Source organism: Accipiter gentilis, chromosome 26, assembly GCF_929443795.1.
Source record: "Accipiter gentilis chromosome 26, bAccGen1.1, whole genome shotgun sequence".
Lineage (NCBI taxonomy): Eukaryota > Metazoa > Chordata > Aves > Accipitriformes > Accipitridae > Astur > Astur gentilis.
This window is the reverse complement of record NC_064905.1, coordinates 19,030,484-19,054,593: the sequence shown is the minus strand read 5'-3', so window position 1 is coordinate 19,054,593 and position 24,110 is coordinate 19,030,484. Positions and strand designations below refer to the sequence as shown.

At 39.5% G+C, this 24,110-nt stretch overlaps 1 protein-coding gene across 7 annotated transcripts; it reads left to right on the top strand.

The window, feature by feature from the left end:
• The first annotated feature begins 5,042 nt into the window (after window positions 1-5,042).
• Window positions 5,043-23,746, top strand: LOC126051139 (F-box/LRR-repeat protein 21-like). 7 transcript variants are annotated; one of them, XM_049829953.1, is made up of 7 exons: window positions 5,043-5,243; window positions 12,912-13,007; window positions 14,424-14,564; window positions 17,095-17,546; window positions 19,033-19,155; window positions 19,864-20,035; window positions 21,404-23,746. In XM_049829953.1, exons 4-7 carry the CDS (start codon window positions 17,172-17,174, stop codon window positions 22,045-22,047), a joined length of 1,314 nt encoding a protein of 437 aa, XP_049685910.1. In that variant the 5' UTR covers window positions 5,043-5,243; window positions 12,912-13,007; window positions 14,424-14,564; window positions 17,095-17,171; the 3' UTR covers window positions 22,048-23,746. The 7 variants fall into 7 exon arrangements, with proteins under 7 accessions (XP_049685910.1, XP_049685907.1, XP_049685906.1 ...); XM_049829950.1 differs by lacking the exon at window positions 5,043-5,243 and adding an exon at window positions 9,167-9,295; XM_049829949.1 differs by lacking the exon at window positions 5,043-5,243 and adding an exon at window positions 9,167-9,599.
• The last annotated feature ends 364 nt before the right edge of the window (window positions 23,747-24,110 follow it).

The window sequence follows — 24,110 nt, the reverse complement described above, 5'->3', positions numbered from 1 at the left end:
AAGCAGGGGCAAGAGCTGCATATTGCAGGAATGCTCTGCTGCCAGCCCCATGACTGCAGAGAGCAAGTCAATACCAGTTTATGTGATATAAGGAAGAGGAACTATGAAAAAATGAATGAGGAAAACCTCTGTCTGAATGCATACATGAGAGATGCATCAGGAAAGTGTCAGCAGAGGCATATGGAAGCCTAGTCTGATACTTGTTTGACACTAGAGACATTTATCAAAATGACATGTCCTAGAAAAGGTCATTCTCTTGAATACAAATCCTTTGTGAAGACATTTAAAATCTACTGAGTCAAAATACAGACAGAATACGTGCCATAAACAAAGTAACTGAAGTTATTGGCAAGTAGACGAACTATAATATCAATAGAAGGCGCAAAAATTCTCCAGGGAAGTGGTGGTTAGAAGATCCTGACCAGTGCTGACAGCTTTGCTACCTGCTGTCCCCAGGAGGTGATCCAGTGACTAGAAAATACGTGGGCCTTTGGAACAGCCTTGCTGTGCTAAACAGTTCCCTACGCAGGAATCAGGGGGCTGTGTGGGGTGGAAAACTGTCCAACCTAAAAGTAATCCTTCATTTTCCATCTGACTTCATTTTCTTCATACAGCTGGCAGACAGCAAAGAAGAACGGGACTGTACCCGCATGAGGTGCGTTCAGTTAAGTAAGTTTAGGCACACCATGAAATTGTACTTGGACAAGTTGTCGGTTTTTCTGTTCACAAAGGCCAACTCTAAGTGCATTCATTAAAGGTATCTTTTCAATCAACACCCAGGTAAGGACTTGTGACAACATGCTTCACCCTCTTCAGCTTTATCAATAATGAAAGGAAACCTGACATAACTATGACTCCTTGCAAGTCTTGTCTGACATGGAAAATATAATGGATGGATCTATAATGAATCCTTACAAGATCTAACTGAATCTTTTTCATACTAAATCTAAGATCTAAATGTCTGTGTCCTGAAAACAGAAATATTTTCAAGGAGAATCTAGCTATTCATATTCTCACTGGAAAACTTACGGAAATGGTTTTCATTTTCAGCAACTGAAAACTAAGGAAAAACTCCTATTTTTGAATGAGGTCTTCTGAGAAAACCTTAGGAGAATTAATAATGAAGACTTCATGGTTTTTGTTCCCACTCATTTTTTCCTCAGTTTCTTGGAATCAACCAAGAAATGGTTGCCTTCTGGCATGGTTCTGCCACACGGTTCTACAGTTGGCACTCTTCCAGCTCCATTATGAAATGAAGTTCAGTTATCACCATGCTTTGGTTTTACTTCACACTTTGGTAATTATGTATTTGCAGTCATCCCTACTAAAATTCCTGATCAAGCTGGAAGACCAGTTATTGCAGATTAATCAACAAGGACTAGATTGGCTAGAGCCCAGACTCACAGAGTAACAACAGTATCCTATCACATACTCTTTTCCAAGGAGGACCATCCAGTCCTGTAATTTGGCTATATTTATTACAAAAAGACACATCTACACTAGTAAAGGGCATATAAAAGTATATCAAGACACAAACCAAGTTCAGAATCAGCAACAGCACAAAAAATGTATTAGTTAAAAGATGCAGCCTTGAGAGGGTCTTCACCTTTCTGACAGTGTGTTTGTGCTTACATCCAGGTTGCAGTACCACGTGGTAAATCCTAACAGCATGAGACATGTTCGTGACTGTACATCTGGCTTGAGGTCTAACTTTATTATTTGTTGTTTTCTTGGACTAATCCCAGTCTTTTAAGATGTTCAACACTAGATTGTGCAAACTTTCTTATCCCACCAAATTAAACAAACAGAACAATGGTATGCAGGTGTGGTGCAATTAAATTAATAATTAGATTGTTTAATAGATCAGATGTGCAGATTACAGATAATGATTAGTTACGCATAATCTTCTCTTATAAGTTTCAAGAACAGCAGCCCTACCATCTATCAAAACTGACAGATATCTACATGATGCGTAGTTCGGTAAGCAAGCTCAGGTTAGGAAAGCTGCCTTCTCCCATCTACAGTGTTTTTCATTGCATAAACAAGAATCAGCTTAACAGAATCCACTCTGTGCTTCTTGAAACTTGCACATCTCTCCAAACATCCTCTCCCAGATTGGAAACAAAATACAAAATAGTTCTTCTAGGAATCAGACCTATGGTGCAGGACACCACCTCTTTTCTCAAGGGCCCCAAATTCATTGCAACACATCACCAATGTGTGGCCCAACATCCACTGCATCTGTAGCAGTGCCACCAGCTGCGATGGGGGTGTTCTTCATGATGCTGCATTTGAAGGGTAGCAGTTGTACAGAAAGAAAACCTGAAGGGAACTAAGGAGCTCACAAGGTCAGAGGACAAAACAGAAAATGTGCAAAATTAACGTGATACATCTGAAAGACAAACCAATCAGGACGGCATGCTGCAATTATTGCCCTATTATGTAGCTCATGCTGGCATAGTGCAGTGGGTTTGCACTGCTTCACAGCCATAGCATAAGCTGAAGGGCCACTACAATTTGTGCTCAAGACAGCAGTGCTTAATGAATCTGTGTGAGGGACCAGACACACCCCAGGGGTGAGACAAGGCAGTTCACTTTCACACAGGAAGGTTGCTACCGATTCTGAGGAAGCCAACCACCCTGAGCATCTCCAACTCAAATATCAACAAATCCAGACCCAAAGCCAGCTACGGAACTGTCAGGGGTTATCTTGTAAGCTGTGTATGGGCTGTCTTCTCTAGCAGTTAGACAGAAACAGCAGCAAGGTTTCCAAGAAAAGTTCCCGTACTGTGCTCAGTTTTTTAGGGGTATTTATGTGTTTTCTTGAAGGAACTTGCAAATATATTAACAGGATTGCTGGCCAATTGCTTGACCCGTGGGAACATCAGTGTAGGAAGATGTGTGACACCAAGTTATGAAGACAATGTTAATTCTCAGGTTAGAAAGCTCTGGATTTATAGGTTTATTTTAGAAGAATGAGCCTTGAGCAGATTGGAAACAATCCATGCTGCTGCTACTGACATCTAGCAGAAATTGCAAACTAATTAGTATTTGAGTCTTCTCCTTTAATGAACAGTTAACAATCAAACAATATGCATGTACATTCAATACTATGAATTCTGGGAGAGATGCCAAATACAGTCAAGTTTGGGCTGGCAAAGGACTCTTGGCGAAGGTGAAAGGCGATCCTGGGGTCCAAACAGAAAGTTAAAACTAGGGGCTGCTGAAAACTACTAGCGAGAGTAATCCCTGCTGGTCAGGCTCTGCTGGGAGGGAGCATGTTCTGCTCTGTCTGTGTCCTGATACTGTAAGTTAGTATTAGTTTTGAGATTTACAGAACTGCAGCGTGGGAACAGAGATAAGCCACAACCCACAAGCATATGCCCACAAGTATAAGAAAGTTATTTCTGGGCCATTCTAAGGCTCTTTCTGCTTTCATGACTGCTAGGGTTATTGTTCCTTATTTCTATGAATGGCTTCCCTTCTTTGGTAACGGGTAAAACGCACAGGTATATAAATATATGCAGACTTATACAGGCACACTTACATATCTCACACACATGCATATCCTAACATATTCTCTTTATTAGTATGTGGAGTCCTCAGAGTTTTTATATAAAAAATAAATCATAGAGACTGATATGCGAGTTCCCTCTTGTGACCAAGTGATGTTATTGCAACATTTGAAAATAAACACAAAATACGTATTTAAAACCCCAGACCTTTAGAGAGCAAAGAAACCAAATTGCGCAGAACATGTCAGTTCTGCATTTTTTTGTTCACTGGCCATTGATCTAACATTTTTTTAAAAAATTACACCATCTGTGCATAGTACAGAAAGGAATTAACAGAAATATGTCTCTGGAAAAGACTGTCACAGGTATGAATCAAAAAGGAAGATAAGGCTGCTACAGCTAAAATGAATCCTAGGCCCCACAGACAAAATCCAAAATGGGTGGAGGAAACTGGGCAAACCCCCTTTTATTAGCTTTATCGTTGTTATAGTTTTCCTTCCTGGCAGAGGAACTGCAACAAACCCACTCCTTCCTCCTGCCAACTGGGTGAACAGATTTTCTCAAACCTGTGGAAAAAATGGCCACTTGCCAGTAACAGAAAAAGGCGATATGGACATAAAGAGAGCATGAATGATTGAAACATAGGATTGAAGGGGAACTTAAATGGTCATTGAATCCCTTCCTCTGATCTGAAGCAGTTTTGTATGTCTAGACCATCCTTGACCAAAATTTTGCTTGCTTGGTCCGAAATCTTCCAAAGAGGGTTCTGCAGCTTCCATAGGTAGCCTTTCTGAGCTATAACTCAGCTATAAAACTACAAAGCTTTTTCTAGTGTTAAAAGTCAAAATGTTTGCTGCTACTTCAGCTGCTAACTTATTAAAAGTTATTTCTATTATCAGCTATTTTTCTGATCAGATCAAATCTTCAGCTGCCTACTTGGGACAGCCTGAGTCCTCTAAGGTTTGTCTTTTGTTCAGTGTGGAGGGAATCTATTTGTTAAAGGAGGTAATCAAACCCACAGTTATTACAGATAACATCTTAAAGACAATTTATTGTGTGCTCAACTCAAAGACATTTATCAGAACCTAAGCGGATACATCCACTTCTGAGGATTTCATTACTCAGGTCAGCCACACTGCGGTGTTTACCAAATAGCTACTGACATAAAAACTCTGAATCAGACAATCTCTTTTTTTTTCTTCCTTTTCCCCAAAATGATAATCTGTATATCGACACCAGTAAACAGAAGTTGAATTAGCTGGCAATTTATTTTTAACGCTGCTCAGATAATATTCAATCAGAGCATCAAATAACCTGTGTTTTATGGATTAGTGGGCAGAGTTACCTATCGAAAGTGTCAGGGCACTTATACATTAATACTGTAATAGGTATTAATGGCCCTGAGCCGCCTCACCTGGGGCCTCACCCACACCCTTGTCCCAGGGCCCCAGGTGCCCATTTAAGCTCAGCCCTGGGCCTTGCATCCCTCCCTGCGCAATGCCGGAGGAGCGCTGGTCTGCAGCTGCTGCCACCCCTGTGCCTGGCCAGGGACCGTGACCTGCCTCATCACCAGGGACTTGCCTGATGACGAGACCCCTCGGTTGAAGCTGGCTGCCATCTCTGGACCTGCCTCGCTGAGCTGGTTGGTGGTGCCCCTGCCCAGCTGGCTGCCGTACCCCCCTGGCTCCCAGCCAGCCTTTCCGATGCCCTGACTGAAAACTTAAAAAGGTAATGATTGAAAATCTGGTCTCTGCTAGTTAGAGACGACATACGTTTTGGTTTTTTTGCGATTAGAACACGTTGGCCCAATGGGATTTTAATAACATGCCTACAGTATACCACAGGAATACAGTATCTTTACTTTACATAACTTATTTTTAGACAATTTAAGAACTATTGATATGCCTTTGTGGTGGCTCTTTCCACAGAAAGTACAAACAGCATCTGTATCAATAATTTTCTTATACTTGTTTTGCAGTTTAATGGCCACTGTTAACTGTAACTCTTATAAAATTTGTCTGAAAGACATGTGTCTAGTTGTATATATAAGCCAACTGTAATATACCATCTTATATCATACTTGCACCATCAAACAAAAGGATAGGATTACAACATACTTGGAGTTACTCCCTTTAGTGATTCATACTTCTCTCTGGAGAGATAATATTAGACTGCTATTCCATTTCTAAAAGCTTAATATCATCATATAAACTCATGTTTTAATTCTTTCTTATAAAGGAAGGCATTTGCAAACAGGCATGTAAGTAAGCTATTATTTTCACTAATTTTATTTCAGATTCAGTGTGGATTATAAAAAGTTTTATGAGAGGACTTTGGTAATTTCTGTTCCTAAAACAAGTTGTTTCTTGTTGCCTGCCTGTGCAGCAGCTGGTGTCTAGCAGAGCAGCTTACAAGCCTGCAGCAAACATAACATACTAACCTACTTTCTGGGCATGATTGTCATTTGCTACTCTAGTCAGTTAAGTTTTAAATTGTTAAAGCTGCAGTGTTTGATCACAAAGTTTGAGTATTTGGGTTTTAAATTAAGAATGACAGTATGTCACTGTGTTTTCAATACTGTTTGTGAAATACATGGTTCTTTCTAAAATTAAGCTTTTTAAAAGGAGAAGCTAAAACATAGTACTTACTTGGCTTAGCACATTGATACAAATGAAGCTATTTTCAGAGGAAAGCTAGACTGACTGAGTATTGTTCAGCATGGAAGTGATGGTGTCTGTGTGAAAGTTTGGCCAAAGCCCAGCACCACTGGCCTCCACTGTCATCCTTCAAGAGTTCAAGATAGCAACTGTGCAACCTTGTGCATCCTTTGGTTATGTGGATTTGTCAGAATCATGGTCATGACAAAAATGAAGCTGGGTTTGCATTAAAATGTAGAAGTCCTGCTATGAAATTCGGTTATGCCAAAGTTAGTATACCGAAAAAGCTGGTAGTCATTTCTTTGTGAGAGCTATCTGTATGAACTGTTGTTGTACAGCACAATATACTGCATGGTTTCAGACTTGATCTGACAATAAATGTCTTTGACTTTCCTTCTTTTCTTATTTTTTTCTCCAACTCTCTTGTCTCGTTCTGGATTCCTGTTAAAAACTAGTTAAGAAATAACCAATAATCTCAAGACACTTGTCTTTAACTTTTCACACAGTTATTGTAAATCTTCTGAGTGCATGACATACTGATTCTGAATTGACACACATTCATTCTTGTCTCAGGAAACTTTCTGATTTCCTGAAAGCTTTCTCATACTAACTCATGGGTTTACTCAAACTGTTTTTCTTGATTACTACGTTGAAGCCCAATAATAAAAAACACGAATATCACTCTTGATCAAAGTACAGAAAGACTATATAAGGAAACCTGTGCAAAACATTATGCAAAATATTCCTGTAACCACCATAAATGAGATGCAAGTAGAATATCTCTTTCTGTAAATCTCTCTCTGGGAGAGACAATCACAGGAGGAAGGCTAAGCTTGACTTTGAGTGGCTGGATGATGTGGGTGATCCATAGTAATGGGTTAGATAAGGAGGGCCTAGACCCAGGGGTACAGTTTGCCTTCAGCTTTTTGCATCTTGTGTATGAGATGAGGGATCTGGAGACACAAGCAGGAATTCTGTGCCAGGAACCTATTTGATACCTGGAAGATAAGTAGAAGACAGAAGCTCCTGGTGTGTGCTCATGTTTGTGCTTATTTCCTTCCAGTACCGACAAATCCGTAGCTAATTTTTTTGTTGTTGTTTGTATATACCTGTAAGCATTTTACAGGAATAATGAGTGTAGCTATAAAGTGCACAGAATTCTTCTGCACTATTCTATACTTCCTCCATTTTGAGTTAGGGATACAATATGTCTGCTAGACTAGATCAAAAGAAGAAACTCTTCTATAGAGAAAGCCTCAGATTAGTCTACGAGTCTTTCTAAAGTACATTTGAACCTCTTCCTGTACAGCAGCCCAAAGATTATTGGCAATGCACCAAACAAACCCATGACTGGTGGATTTAGATACTAGCTGCAAATCTGCATTAATCTCTGTTTACAGTCTATTATTGTCTACGGATAGTACCTCCTAAGATAAAGCTTCTTTTTGTAGCAGTATTTACTGAAAGATCAATTTAAAAACATTTAGTGGGAACAAAAGACTTGAAAAAATTACCTAGAACTTAATCTTCTACTTCCTTTAGGGTCTGAATAAATCAGTTGAGAATCATACAGGTAAGAATGGTTTTGGTGGTTTCTAAACTAAATTCATTTTAAGTGTGCAGTGTATTTTGTCATTCTGTTCAAGGAAATTGCATGCTTTGATGGATATCACAGTCACTGTATGATAAATATTCCTTTCAGTTTGTTTCACTAGCCCTTCAAGATGCTCATTTTCCAACTTTTCAGATCTGTGTAAAGAAACCATAGTTTGTTGGTTGCATTTTGCCAGCCTTGCTTTTATATAGGGTGGATATAATCTACCACTGAAATGCTTCATGTGTTTAGTGTTACCTCTTCGTAAAAAGATGATATACAGGCTTGTTATTGGTTAGTTATTGCTATATGCAAGAGCCAGGAAAACTGTGATTCTGTTTTGTAGCAGTTGGTAATAACTCAATTGTTCAGATATAACTAGAATCGTAAAGAAACACTGACTAGTGATGAGCTGTTAAGGAGTATGTCTGCATAGATAAAATCTGCTTTTTTTTAATTATTATGCTTTAGGTCGTAAATTAAGAGGTATACTTTTGGCATTTCCAGTTTGGATGCACAAGACACTACTCAGCCCTGTGTCCTTGGCAGGGTGTCTTGAAGAGGCAGGCAGCCAGGATATGCATGGCAAGTGGGGAAGGCCTTGCTGTTCAGAATGGGGCCCTTTTTGGCCAACAGGTAGCTAAAAACTGGTAGAAGCTGCTTGTACTCCATCTTCTTTTGGAGAAATCAGTAGAAGCTGCTTGTACTCCATCTTCTTTTGGAGAAATCAGTAGAAGCTGCTTCTATTCCATCTTCTTTTGAAGCATTGAGCTGGTGTAAGCCTTGGCTGGCTGAGGCTTCCCTTTGGGGTGGAGTGGGGGGGGGGGGGGGGGGGGGGGGCAGAAATGCAAGGCAGCTGAGATGGGGTGTTGCTCCCACATCGATTTTGGGTTTCTAGGCTGGAAGGACCGAGCCCCGATGCTGCAGTGCCACAGAGCTGCTTCCCAGCGGCCTGGCTTGAACAGGAGGGCCTTGCCTGGAGAAACAGAAGAGGCTGGTGGGGCAGTTTCCAAAGGCCAGGACTGCCTCAAGGGAGATATGGCGTGACAGGTTCTTCATGGAAGGGAAGGATGCAACATTCACAGGGCAGAAAACGAGTGCGAGGCAGAGCTTGCAGCGAGGGCCTGAGGAGAAGCACACCCCCCCCCCCCCCCCCCCCCCCGCTGCTCCGGGGAAGGGAAAGCAGAAGCCAGGCGACCAGGGGCAGGATCCCTCCCTGCCTGGCAGGGGAGCACGGCCGGCTCCAGAGCGGGGCGAGACACCCCGTTGGCCGACCTCCCCATTTTAGCCGCCGGGGCGAGGTCCGCCTGGGCGCGAAATGGCGCCCGCCGCCTCCTTAGCCCCGCACGGCGCCTGCGCGACTGGGGCGGCGGGGCATCGCCCGCTCCTCCCTTCCCCTCAGCGGGAGGCGGCGTGCCCAGCGAGCTCGGTGGGCCGGCTGGCTTCGGGGCTCTTGGCGGCCTCTCCCCGCCTCTCCTCTGCGGCTGGCCTCGGCCCAGCCGCTGCGAGGGAACCCCGCGGAGGTGGCGGTGAGCGGCCGGGCTGAACCAGCCCTTGCGCGGCAGGCGGGGAGAAGCGGCGGCGGTGGTGGTCCCCGGGAGGGCAACGCGGGGCCGGGCGGGCAGACGCAACGCCGCGGCTGGAGACCTGAATTTTCTCCCTGAGGAGACCTGACCTCAGCAGGGCTCCCGCGGACGTGTGGCGGTCGTAAGCAGCTTCTCCCCCCACCTCCCCTTACCGCCCTCGGCCTGAGGGGAGGTCACCGCCGCGGTCAGGGACCCGGCCGCGCTCCCTCCCCTCAAGGAGAAGCTGCGAGGGATACCTCCGGGAAAGGTAATGCCCTGCTCCGAGCCGCCTTGTGCTGAGGGTTGAGGTGAAACAGAAATTCAAAACCTCTCGGCGCAGGAAGGGGTTGACGTGCTTTGTTGGACCCTCTCTGAAGTCACCTGCCTGTCCCCACGCAGGCAAAAATCACTGGAGAGGCACCCGGCGGGCTGGATGTCCGACCGAGAGCGTTGGGAGCGGGGCGCTGGGGATGCTCGGCTTGGAAAAGAAGGGGTTTTTCCAACGTAAAGAGCTTGAACGGCGTGAAAGTCGGGTCGAAACGTTTCTACAAAGCCTGTAGAAAAGAGTGTTTCGGAGTATTTTGTTTTATGCCGTGTGATGTTTGGGTAAGCCCCCAAGAGAACTCGTAAAGAGCTGTGGGGAGCCTCGGGGGGTGTTCATAGTCTAAAAAGGCTATTCTGGTGGGGGTGGCTTTCTTCTAAAAATAGTGCATCAGTAGGACAAGAACAGCTAAATTTTGTCACCTAAGTAACACTAAAAGTGGCAGTGTGTTTGTATTTCTTCGGTTAAAACTAACGCAAGCATTAAGATGTTCAGCTGAATGCTGTTACTTTTAGGTCTCTGAGGTTTTGTCATAAACATTAAAAATGTGATAAATCTCTTGAGAGGCTCAGAGGCTCAGTTTTGAGAAAAACGAGGATTGATTAAAAAAAAAAAAAATAAAATCCTGTTCAGTAGCAAAAATGCCACCCATTAAAAGATTGCTGTGTCCTAAATGAAGGAAAAGCTTAATCTTGGAGCTCATCATACTGAAGGACTAGATCTTTTGAGACTTAAGCTTAAAATGCATTTTTGATCTATGTTTTGAAACATATGCAGCACTTGAATTTGAGGCTGCATCAGCAGTTGCAACAGCTTTCCAACACTACATTTCTTGTGTGCTGCATCTGCTGCTCTCGCTCCCCAGACACAGGCTCTGGATTCCTTAACGTTGTGAGTGGGTGACCTTGATATTATCACTGAACTGCACTTTCTTAAAGACACTGTGACAAGTACTTCAGCTGTTAAAGGCAGATCCAGAAACATTAATTTCCAACTGTTAGAAAGTTAAAGCTTAATTATTGTGCTGCCAGCTTTATCCCAGTGGATTTCCAAGCATAGTTATTTGAAAGGTTTTTTATTTCTCAGGAACTTTGTTTCTGCTGGATTTGTTTTGTTTTCGTTTGGGTTTTTTACTCTCTCTATTAGAAACCTGATTTTATGGTGTTTTATTAATTCCTGCTGAGTCCTGGTGTTGAGAAGTGAAAAGCAGAATCTGAAAATTAGAGGAAGCAGTTATTTCTTTGTGGCTTGAATCTGTGATATGTTGGGTTATAGTGATAAAACCTCCGTTTTGCAACTGACGTTGTAGCATGGGAAGTAGTGAAGAGCTGCTAGCTCAACTGAGCCACTGCTGATCACTTCTCAGAATCCCCCGCTGAGACCCCGTGTCATGGGAGAGATTTTAATGTCTTGATTGAGGAAGAAGTTTATGGTTCTGTTACCAGGATAAGCTGCAGGAATAGTTATTTAACTTGAATTTTTCTGGATCCCTGTTGGTTTTTGTGGACTTGAGTTTGAGTGGGATAACATGCAGCTGTACAAAATACTTGATCACAGGACATTGAGGTCAAAGAGTTTATAGAGGAAAACAGCTGTATAGGGTAGTGCGTCAATATTTGATACTTTGTTCTACATGAATGAGAATATGAAAAGATTTGATAAACCTTATGTTATCAAAGTGTTTCATTTCAATGACTGTGTTGCTGCTGTTTATCTTTAATAATTTGGGTAACTCTACCTTAGACTAACAATTCACTCTTATTTACATAACAAGCCTGTATTTGATTGCATCTCTGGTAACTAGTTAATTTTTTATTATAAACATTTCTGCTTACATGAGTTGACATGGTTTGAGCTCCTTTGGATGATTCTTGTGGCCTTGGACACTTAAAGGAAGCATCATTAGACTGTACACCTGACCTTTTTTGTTGTTGTTGTTAACAAAAACTTTCAGTAACTTTGTGTTTAAATGTAGTATCTAAAATTTTGCTACTTTTATCTGCAATGCAAAGTATAAACTTCCTGCTGCATTGAGGGGTTCTAGGACAGGTCTGTGAAAGAGAAGCTCACTTCATCGGGAGGTAGTCTGTAGTTAGGAGGGAGTGTTCAGCTGTTACAGGTAACCAGTCCAAACCTTTGTGAGGTTCAGAAGCCTGCTGAACATTGTAGCTAGTCTTTATCAACTACATTAATAGAATTATATTTGATACATTTCTTACTGTAAAAGGATATTACTGTCACTTTCTTAATTTTCAGATGTTATTTTACTATTAACAATTATTTTGCTTGCAGCCACACTGAGAAGTGTTGGGAAGAATACTGAAATCTTGAGTTTAGAACAGATGAAAGCGTATACTCCCCCCAATCACAATAGGCACATAAAGTATCATGAGGAAGATTTCAGTTATTTGGTGTGTTTTTATAAAAGCAAACTTAGTGATATTCTTGGGGGTGAAGCTTTGGATAATTACTTTTGATGGAAGACCTTGAAACACAAGCTTACCTCTAATGTAGTATTAAAAGAAAATAGCATGGAGGCAGGTAGGGGACCTTTAATCTAAACCCCCTTGATTTGGTAGTTTGTGATGCAGCTCCCAGGTTGCACAGACTGTCATCTGGTTTCTGGGAGCTTGTAAACAGGGAGGAGGCTGCAGGCTGGCTGGTTTGTTGTTGATAGATGGACCGCAGCTCCTGTCTTGCTCCTTGCCATGTGATGCTGCACCGGGTGGGGTGGTGACTTAAGGCTGCTGCACGTTTGGTGGTAGGAAGCTATGCCATGTGGCCTCTGTGTTTTGATCCTCTGTCACGTAGCTTCCTAGGCCGATAGACAGCCTTGCCAATGAGGGGAAAAAGGCAGGAAAAAACATGTTGGGGTTTTTTTTCCCCTAGGTTTTCCATGACTCTTAGGTTACATTAGTAGTGATAGTCAGTGGTGTTTACCAAACTTCACTACTAATGGTAATGATAATGCAAATGTTCAATAATTTACTGTTTATAATGTACTGGTGGCCAGTACAACGTGAATGCAGTTGCAACACTTGTTTCCTATCAGTATTATACTTAATCTGACCTTCCATTTCTATTGCTGATACAGTATTTGCAATTTGGGATAAGCTACCTTGTGTTAAGATGATACCCTCAAGCTCCTTCACTAAAGCAAGAAAAAGTATAAATTGATGTCAATGTATTTTCCTATCATTTTTGCATAGGATTTAATACAAGGGTAATAAAGGTTTTTGTGGCATTTTATCTGAACAGGAGGGGAAAGCAGACAGATGCTTTTGAGTGCCCCATGGCTGCAGCTGCCTCAGTTCATTCATTTATTGCCTATTGTAACTTGGAATCATTCTTTAGGTAAGAAAGCCACTTCAAACTGTTGTGCGGTTTATAAACTTACACCTAATATACTTCTGTGTTGAATCTTTAAATTGTATCTCAGTGTTTTGCACTCTCAATTATAATGTTATTTATGTGTTTTGTTTACACATGTCATTAGAAACCTACCTTTTATGAGTTAGAAACTGACAGCAGTTTTTGTGAATTAATTTTACATGCTGTGCAGAGTTAGCAAAGGGACAGTCTGCTCACTTCACAGAAGAACATGTAATACTTGCAGACTGTCTGTGCAATACAAGGCCACCATAAATTACAAACTTCTTCACATGCTGTCTACAGAGTTACTAATTTATATCAACTTTCTTATAGACAAGCATGGCTATGCAGCTCTTAGATTTTTCTCATGTGTGAGCTGAGCAATGGCATTACAAATTTCAGTGCTTGAGTTTGATTTTGCTTAGGAGATGGGGGCTGCTTCTCTTGTTGTATTCATAAATAACACAGGTTCTTTACAACTATAAAGCTGATACTAACTGGGTAATTTTTCAAAAGATGATATGACCTGGGAGAATCTAAAGCCTCATGTCTCCTATCTTAAAGACAAATAAAGTTCAGCATTAGAAGGTTTCTAAAGATTTTATTACTGGTTGAACATGATACTTTGTAAACATCTTCAGTTTCTAAATCTACTTTTTCATTTCAAATCTGTCATAATTTAGTAAGATGTGTGTAGCTGTTCTTATAGCTTTCCATTAGACCATCTTCAAATAATGTAAAATGGCTAACTGAATTTGGAGGTTTGGGGTATACTTAGAGCAGGCCAAGATACTCTTTCATACTAAGATACAGGGTAATTTTTTTCATACTAGCATATGGGAGCATATTCGTACATCATCGCTATCTTGTTTTCCAGCTAGAGTTTAATTAGCTAAAATTGTTTACTGTCAAGATTATTGTGATGCGGTAAGCATACTTTTGGAGTAAAAGTGAGTAATGTTTAAACCCAAGGGTCCTTAAATTTTAGAATATTAGAAATCATATCTTTAAGTATAACTACTTCGATTCATGTGGGTTTGGTATAAAGTGAATTGAAAAAAAGTGCTTCTTATTTAGGTTCTTACTTTCTCTAATGTTCAAGAATCCAGAGGCATACCTTGTGTTGCATGAGTACTGTTGTGATTAAAATTGTAGATCATGCGAAAACTAGGTTTGTGCCAACACTTACACCTGCCCATTAGTTAAATGATAGTTTTCAGATGACAACATTTGGTAAAGCTAATTTGCTTGTCATGTTCTGTTGTTCTGTTTCCACGACTGACTTGCGGCACAGAGTGTGCTTTTAATCTCAGTCTTTGTTCCAAAACTGAGTTTAGTCCCTCCTGTGGGTCTCCCAGATGTTGCAGAACAGTTTTTCTTTGGTCGGTGGCTTCACAGGTCAGTTCATCTTCTGGGACCCATCCCTGCCTTCTGGTTAAGGAATCTATGCACACATACAGGATGACTCAACAGAGGGATGGATGTTCAGATACCAGAAAGGTGCTGGTAACTTGACAGGAACTTCCACATTCTTTGGAGGTATGTGTGCATGTAAACCTCTCATTGAATACTACCTGGATTATATCACACGGAACTGTAATTTAGTTAACTTCAGTTGTGTTTTAAAATGTATACTGTTCATAGTTTAAGTATTCAGAATGAAATAAGCATTCACATTTTCACAGTAAATATTAGGGCTTCATGTTTGGTAAAAACTTCATGATATATAACCAATGGAACCTTTTTCTGGCTTTGAAACCCACAGTGTAATTTTGCTAGATTTAAAGTACTGCAATTTAGAATACTAAAAATAGAAGTTCTACAGTTATCAGTTTTAAAGGGATGTAGCAACAAGAACAAGTTATGGCCATGTTCCATAAGCGTAGATACTATGTACGCCATGCATGTCTTGTCACATCTCTTCATACATCTGGACTCTGTGTGCTGCATCTGGTCTATAGCCTGGCCTGTGGTTTAGGGGAATGCCCTTCCGGTAGTTCTCAGATGCCCAGACTTTGTGAGAGCCAAAGCAGCACCCATGAAGTTCAAATAAGAAAGTGAAAATTTTCATTTTTATCAGAAACTTACATTTTACCGAGATGTTGCAGATTTGCATGAGAATAGCAAAAGCATAGAGAAGGTTCTCAGACAACAGCGTTTATTTAATTTAATTTTTTGTTCTGGACTTTAGTTGTGGAAACAGCTAAATTCTTGCTAAGGAGGGAGGAGGAAGAAAAAAAAAAAGAAAGCAGGTACTTGACTCAAAAGGTATTTAGCCATTGCTAAATTTAGCAAAGCTATGAGCAACTGGAAGAGTGTTATGTAATGGTTAATTACTACATCCACACATAATGCTTTAGAATGCCCATTCATTTTGTGACTTAAAGCACTGAAAAGTCATAAAACATGGTCTTGTGGATGATAATTTGATGAAATGGTCTAGTAGCAAAAAGTTTATTGATGCTGAGCTTGCATCTTTGTTAGTAATACTAATGTATTGTTTAGAAATACTGCTTTTTTTTGGAGCATATTGTTCGTTCTCGTTGACTTGCTGCCTTTGCTTGTTAAGGTAAGGCACATGCGTCTATTCAGGGGAAAAAACCCTTCTGTTATTAAATATAATTTAAAGAGTGTTGCTAGTTTATTCTGCATATATTACCTATCACTATAATAAATGGAACTTTAAAGAGACTGAGTGAAGATTTCTAACGACTGCTAGAATAAATTCCTTGGTCGTTGAGATTATTTGTCAGGAGGACAAACGGTAGTGAAGCTGGTCATACGATCAGCTATTGATTGACTGGCTAGGTTGTTCTTTCCCACTTCTCGAGGAATGCACGTGCTTTCTTTTCATAAAAATGGAGTTACACTTGTGTGTCAGCCACCTTATCAGCCATACAGATCAGGTTTTATAAGTTGGGGAAAATGCCAGATAAGTTTGTGATAGGATAGTCTGTATTTTGGCAGTTGTTTCTGGATTTTAATTTTTTTTCCTCCTATAATGAAGATACCTTGGAAAATTTTTGGTCCAGAAAAAGCATGCTGTGAGGGTTGCCATGGAAGGTTGCTCAGTAAAAATAGATAACGTCTTCTGTTTGTTCTTCAAGAATGCATGGTTGCTTTGAAAATTTTAGCTTCAGACTGCTTGGGAAGAGAAAAGGTCTGGCTGAACATCTAATTAGTAGGACATTTGAGAAGGGGCCTCATGCCACAGTAAAATGAAGTGGCATTTGAAACAGTTAAGACAGTTGTTGAGAATTGACTGAATAACAGAATTCAGTCTATAATGGACTTGAGTAGATTGTACTGCTTCAGCATATGAAAGCAGAGCTTTTCCTTATGCTGCTCTTTTCTGAATTCTGGCTTATGGGGCAAATGTTCCTCAGTGAAGTAGATTCATCCAGTTTGCTGTACTCCAGGGTCACTGTGCTTTTTTTCCTGCAGAAAACCAGCATGAGAACCTTACTTATTTTGCCCTGTTTTGATAAGTGGCCTCTGAAGTTTTTTGTGGTTAGTTGTACCAACATTTTTCTTCTGCCTGGCATGATTTAAAAAAACCCAAACAAAGCAAAGAGGTAGGGCAGACAGGCAAAACTTTTGAATCTGACTCTTCTGAACACATTTATTCCAAGTTCATCAGTGTTTGAAAAGGGAGTTTATGAATTGGGTTCTATAGTTGATAAAATTCCTCTAGAAATCATGAGTAGATTCTGTAGTTTGTCTGCTGAGTTTAAACTTAAACATACGTGATTTGCTACTGCTAAACTACATTGCTGTTAAATACTTTCTTTTTTTTCTACAAAGTGCTTTATATACTATTAAGTACTAACACATGAAACTACACTTGGTAAATAAACAAAACCAAGTTCTCCGGTTCAAATCAAGTTATACAAAATAAAAGGTGTTGAGGAAGAAGGTCCTTGCTCATGTCTGTGCACTGGATATTGATGTATGGATATACCTTTTTTCATAGTAGCATGCAATATTTAAATTCTACTAACTTGTTATCTCTTATTGTGTTTCTACTGCCTTGTCTCCCTTCCTCCCCTAATCTTCTCTATTTTTCTAGGGACCTACTGTACGTGAGACCTTTCAGGAAACTGTGCAGTTTGAATACATCAAATTGTTCCAGTATCTGAAACTTTCATGATGAAGAGAGCTAGGCAGAAAGTTGTGGTTGAAAATGAAGCTCCTCAAACATCACAGAAAAGCAAAAAACAGAAAACTTGTTTATATGGCTCAGTGTTTGGTGACTCTAACTTGCGTGCCTCAATGGACTGGGGAAGCCTTCCGCACCATGTTATTCTGCGTATTTTTCAGTTTCTACCTTTAGTAGATCGAGCCAGGGCGTCTTCTGTTTGTCGAAGGTGGAATGAAATTTTTCACATCCCAGATCTCTGGAGGAGATTTGAATTTGAACTTAGCCAGCCAGCTACTTCTTACTTAAAGTCTACTCATCCTGATCTCATTCAGCAGATTATCAAGAGGCATGCTGATCATCTGCAGTATGTCAGCTTCAAGGTAAGTCTTGGATGAATGGTGGCTTGTTCTGTCACGCTACCATGCATAATGTATGTAGCTTGTCTGTTGATTGGCTCAAGTGTTGTACCTGGGAAGTCTTATATTTAAAAATGCAACAACTGCAACAATTTATTTCCACACATGCACGCTGTTTCCTTTCAGTTTCTGCACTCTGATCTCTACAAAGTAAAGAAGGAGCTAAAGTTATGCAATACAGTGCTGAAGATTGAATTACATATTTTCAGAATATGCAGAATACGTAGCTTGTGTGAGTCGATGTTAGTGGCAATCTGAGTACTCCACAGATTATTGTGCAGATAAATATTTCTTACACATGGTAGCATTTAAGTTTGTCTTGTGTGTATAATTTACTTGCAAAATAGAGCTATACAGAGAAGAATGTCTTGAAATTTTAGAACCCTGCTTTGAAAAAGTGTGAGTGAGGAAGATGCTGTGCCTGTATATCCAGGTGATTGACACATAAGGACATAATTAAGTAACAGTAAATTTGATTTAAATGCAAGCTATGTTTGTAGTCTCAGGATTGCATGAATTTGGACTTCTTTCATTTGAATGCTTGGTACAGTTCACTCTGAGAAGATCGTAGTTAGAATTACAGGTGCTTTGTTCACTCTTGGCTGTCTCTTTGTAGAGGAAGTCATAGTTCTTAGCTGTGAAGGAAAAGCAGAAGAAGGGATTGATACTAAAGCTAGGATGAAAATCAGAAGCTTCTTTTTCTCAGCACTGGTAGCAGTTTTACATTGGGAGATACTGTGATTGGGTCACACAGCAGTTCATGGATAATCAGTTATAAAATACCTGTAACTTCTGCACTTCATATAACTGATTACAATGAATTGGCATTGTAATGTCTTAATGCAACTTTTATGCTTTTTCAGCTACTCTTTTTTTATCATCTCAGCTACTACAGAGGAGGAAGGTGACATGAAGTAGTGATTTGTCCAAAGTTAGTCATCAGGCTTTGAATGAATTGAGATGAATTGAGAATCAGTTGGTGATGAATTGAGAATCAGTTCATTATTCAAGATGCAAAGGTGTTGTCCCTGCAGGTAAAAGGGATTAGTTTGCTGCAGTATATCTAGGCTTTATCAAGTCTTTTTTTTCTGCTCTAAGAGTTTAGAATTGGCATTTTAAAAAAAAGGTGCATACATACCACTGTCTATCATAACACCAATACTAATTACAGTTGTTTAGGAAGGTATGAGGTTATTTGAAGAGAAGGCTTAGGTGTAAGCTCTGTTCATATTGGAAATACCAGCAGTCATACGCAGTAAAGTTTTCTAATAGTAACTTTCCTGAACTCAATTTCTTGTTTTGAAATATCTGATTAATGTTGAGTTTGTCCTGCTGCTGTCTGGTGCAGTACAGCTGAGTGGGTGTGGACCTTGCAGTCTTGTTTATCCATAATGCTGTTTTCTAAATAATAATAAAGAATGACTTCATGATTTTTAAATTGCTTTTATAGGTTGACAGCAGTACTGAGTCAGCAGAAGCAGCCTGTGACATCCTTTCTCAGTTGGTGAACTGTTCTATCAAGACACTGGGTTTGATTTCTACAGCAAAACCAAGCTTCATGAATGTCTCTAAGGTAATGTTCTGCAAACTGTAACTAGGGTGCCTTAATTCACTCTTAAACAACTTTAGCTTTTTTATTGTGTTATTCAGTTGACGGTAATTTTTATGAAACAGTCTGTATTTATTGGCATATCTTCTTTAATTTGTGGTGTCCATTACTATTAGGAAAATAATAAAATATTGATTCCATTCATTAAATTTAGTAGTGTTGATACTTTGTGGCATAGAGATGGGGAATAACTTAGAAGGCTTGAGTTTTCTCTTTTCTAGATTAAAAGATACAATGACCACGTGCTGCAGCATATTGTTAAAATATTTGGGAGATTTTTTTCTTTGACTCTATAGGTCATGGCAGAATTACTTTCTGGAAAATAAAATAAATGCCATTTCCTTTTTTCTGCAGATAAATTCTAGGTACTTCAGGCTCATCACTATGTCCACTTACCCCTGTGAAAGTTTATTGCAGTGAAAAAATAAATCGGAGTGGATGGAGTTAACTACTGAGTGTAAAGTTAATTTTTGTCACTTGCAGCAGCACATTTTTAAATGAAGATTTTCTATGTTCATGTTCAACTAAGCATTTCTTTGTTACACAAGAAAGAGGATGCCAAAGAAGTGATTGTTTTTGTAGTTTCTGTGTACAAAACCTGAGGTTTAGATGCTGAAGGTCTGCCTATCTTTTCATAAGATCTTTTTTGCCTCCCTCAATGTCTCCGAACAGGCCCATTTTGCTTCAGCACTGACAGTAGTTTTTGTAAACTCAAAGTCATTATCGTCAATCAAGATAGATGACACACCACTTGATGATCCTTCCTTGAAGGTTCTTGTTGCTAACAATAGTGATACTCTGAAACTGCTAAAAATGAGCAGCTGTCCTCATGTATCACCTGCTGGTGAGTAGTGAATATATATGAAAAATGTAGTAGTAAAGTATCATAAAATGGTAGTCAATACTTAGTTTGAAACAAGTTATTCATAAAATTTCTAGTGCTCTTCTGAGTCTTTTAGCAGAGGCCTTTTGTTGACCTAGTCTTGGCTTTGGGCAGTTGGAAGGGGAAGGAGAATAATGTCTTTGTGTTACTGAATGAGTCGTATTAATGAAGGTGGAGGTGCTCCTCGCTTGACTGTGTCTTCTAGAATCCTGGGGACTTTTTTTACGTTCTTCTCAGCTGCTTCAGTACTTCTGATAGGACTTGAGGAGGAAAAGCCTCCAAAATTAGTGCAAGTCTTTTAATGCATGTTCCAAGGACTTGATGTTCTTTGCCAGTTCTCTGTAATGGTAAACAAATGTATGCTGCTTAATGTGTGTCATTTTGTAAACTTAACTAACTGACATTCTGTGGGAACACAGAATGTGTGGGGAAAATCCTCAATCCATGAATCAACTACTGGTTGGTGGGAAAAAGGAGATGAAAGCAGTTGTCAATAACTGTTTCACAAGATGCTGGGAGCTTAAATTACTGATCAAAAGTGTTAGTACTTCAAAGTTATATTAAAAAAAATGGAGTGTGTACATATTTCAAAAACTAGCTGTGTAAGGCTGAGTCAGTTTCTGTAGTGCCCTCGTGTGTCCAGATGTGGTAGTATGAACTTTCTCATTTTAGTATTTGTTGGTGAAGGGCTCACTCCCTTCAAAATACAGGCTTGCCAGAAAGTTCAGAGGGCTTTTGGGTCCCTTTTCACTTACCTTTCTCCTTGGTGCTAGGGAAAGGGAATCATGGTCTGGTCTCTTTCCTATATTCTTTTCCAGAGTCGACAAAAGGTGATTTAATCTGTGTACTTTGTATTCCAACAGATCAAGAGCAATGATGGTGTTTATGTCTTAATTCAGGGAAGGGTCTGTTTTAATGTAGCTCTTAAACTACGTTGCTGGTGATCATTTAAATAGAATGCTTAGATGAATGCTGAAGGAAGGAGTACTGGGGAAGGGAATAGTGGCAGCTTCAGCTGAATCTTACCTGACTTCTATTGCTTCTTCAAAGTTGAGGAAATTCTGCACAGGGAAGGGCAAAGAGGAAGAAAGATATGCAGATCCAAGATGAATGCAACTAGTTAGACTTGCTTCTTTTACTGATATATGTTTATGGCCAAACCCCCATAAAAGGATGCAGATATCTAGAACTTTGATATTTCATGTTTTTTTGATATAGGCATGAATATTCAAGCCAATAGAATGATTACTTGGTTGAGCTTTACAGCAAACAACTGTGCTTATATTAATTTTTCATTTTACAGAATAATTTCTTTTTTTTGTTCCTCAGGAATTCTTTGTGTTGCTGACCAGTGTCATGGACTTAAGGAGCTGGCTTTGAACTACTACATATTAAGTGATGAACTGCTGCTGGCTCTTTCAAGTGAAAAACATGTTGATCTTGAACACCTTCGCATAGACGTTGTGAGTGAAAATCCTGGACAAGTTCAGTTTCACACTATTAAAAAGCAAAGCTGGGATGCTTTTGTTAAACACTCCCCCAAAGTCAACATCGTGATGTATTTCTTCTTATATGAAGAAGAATTCGATGCTTTCTTCAGAGAGGAAACCCCTGTTACACACCTTTACTTTGGTCGTGCAGTAAGCAAAGCAATGTTAGGTCGTATTGGCATGAATTGCCCAAGGTTAATTGAGTTGGTTGTGTGTGCTAATGGACTTCAACCTTTGGATGACGAACTTATTCGGATCGCTGAGCGCTGTAAAAACTTAACAGCAATGGGACTTGGTGAATGTGAAGTAACTTGCAGAGGTTTTATTGAATTTGTAAAGATGTGTGGGGGCAGGCTTACCCAGCTTTCTATAATGGAGGAGGTACTGATTCCAGATAGTGACTATAGCTTAGATCGCCTTCATTTGGAAGTCTCCAAACACCTTGGAAGAATGTGGTTTCCTGATATGATGCCAACGTGGTAAATTCTCTACATTTTTCAGTAAAATGGTAGAATCAGGATGTTGCTTTCTATGCAAATAAAAAATTTAAAAATGAAATGTGAAAACTTATTTCCAGAATTGAGTTTTTCTACCATGAGAACCTCTAGTAGTGTAACAGCAAAACATTCTAGAATGTTAATGGTATATTGAAATAGAAAATAGATTAAGTGTACTTAACACTTCTGAAAGTATGTCTGTGGTTTACAGGTGCTTCAAACTTCAGTGAACTTGGGCTTCTCTGAGCTTCAGTTTAAATATTCCATTCACATTAAAGTTGGTTGGGTTTTTTGGCATTTTTTAATGTCTTTGTTTAGTCTGTATTTAGAAGAGGACTAGAGAAACTTTCTTCCTTAAGCAAATCCATCTTTATGGGAAGCTGGATACAACTTTGAGTTCAGTATTATTTGTCATGATATTCTATGCAGCTATTTTTCCAAAATATTCATGTTATAAATATAAAAGCTTGTGCATTAAAATACACTAGCCCAGGTTACTCAAATATAATCTAGCTTAAACTCATGGCAGTGTATTAAAATGTTGTGGTAAATAAGCTTATGCTTACAAAAAACTTTTCCAGTTTTAAATTGCACTTTAAATAACTTTGTCAGATTAGCTACACTGTAGAGACTACATTGTACAGTATGTTGTTTTTCTGTCTTACGCATTAAATTGATGGGAAAGAGACCTTGTTAAAATTAATGGATTTAAAAGTTTGGATCTAGATTGATTGGGTGGATGACAAAGCACTTTGGAAACTGTCGAGTATAAGGAATAGCTTCTTGATTTGGGAGAGTTCGAGCCTTTGATTACAAAGATTGATGTCTGAATGCTGTTCCATGCTTTCATTTTTAAGAGATAAGAAGAATCTCATAAATGTGGCTAGTGAAAAGGAAGGATCAAATGGAATACAGTTGTCTTTGATCGCTTTCTATCTGGAATTAAGGATTTAGAGCATTTAATAAATAAATTGTTTGTCAGTTAAGAGGACAAAATAGCTTGTAGTAATTTTGCCTGTATCTCAGAGCTGTGCTGTAAGCCCCAGTTCCTAGAGTAAGGGTTGCTGGAGGTGATACTGAAATTTTTAATTCAGGACTGTTTAATACTTGTTGCTATTAATTGTTTTTTGAGGAAGATTTTATTTCTTGATTTTCTTTGAAGGGGAAAGGAATGGTGAGTTGATATGAATTAGAGTGTTTTTGTGTTGACATTTTGCGCACTGTAAACTGAAATGCATTGTATACAAATTTTGCTGTAATTATTTTCATGTTGTAGTTGTTCTGTCTTCCTATTTATAATGAGAAGTCTACATTTGGTTTGATGGTGGTATATGTTACATCAGATAAAATGGCAGTTTCTTCCACACTTCTTTACTGCAAAAATAACAGCTAACGGGTTAAACCACCATTGTCTTGGACAGACTTGTTCCCAGTTGCAAGCTAAAGGCTTTAAGATAACATGTAATGCCTATCTGAATCAGTAATGCATTGTTGCCTGTTGCACAGTTAAGAAGCATTTGACTCTGGTTACTAGCACCTGTTACCCAAGCACTTGCTTCCATAATCAAGGGGATTATAATTGTTTTTTAAACACAAGACTGAAATATTTCTAAACAGTATTTGTTTTAAGATGTGTGGTTTGCTTTAAATGTAAACATAATAAAGTGATCTAATATGTGCACTGATATTAGACTCTTACCAATCTGTTGCACCATGTCCTCCTGTTAGGCAGGGTTCTGTCCTGTTAGAAACCGTATACTTGACAAACCTGGGGAGTTGCAGTAGAAATGTTTAACTCTTGGATTATAGAAAATTAGTCATTGTCACTTCATGTTTGTGCCTCAAATGTGAGGATTTTTGACATGCTGAAACTGTAAAATGGAATGTGCACAAATCTTGTAGATGGTTGGTAAGTCCTAGAGTCCTTCATGTCTCACATTAGCCAACATAACAGTGTTAATGAAGTATCAAATGCTAGTGGCTATATAGAGGAATATAGTTCAGGAGGAAACTGTTAAAATGCTTCTTTGAATATTGTCCCTTTCTCTC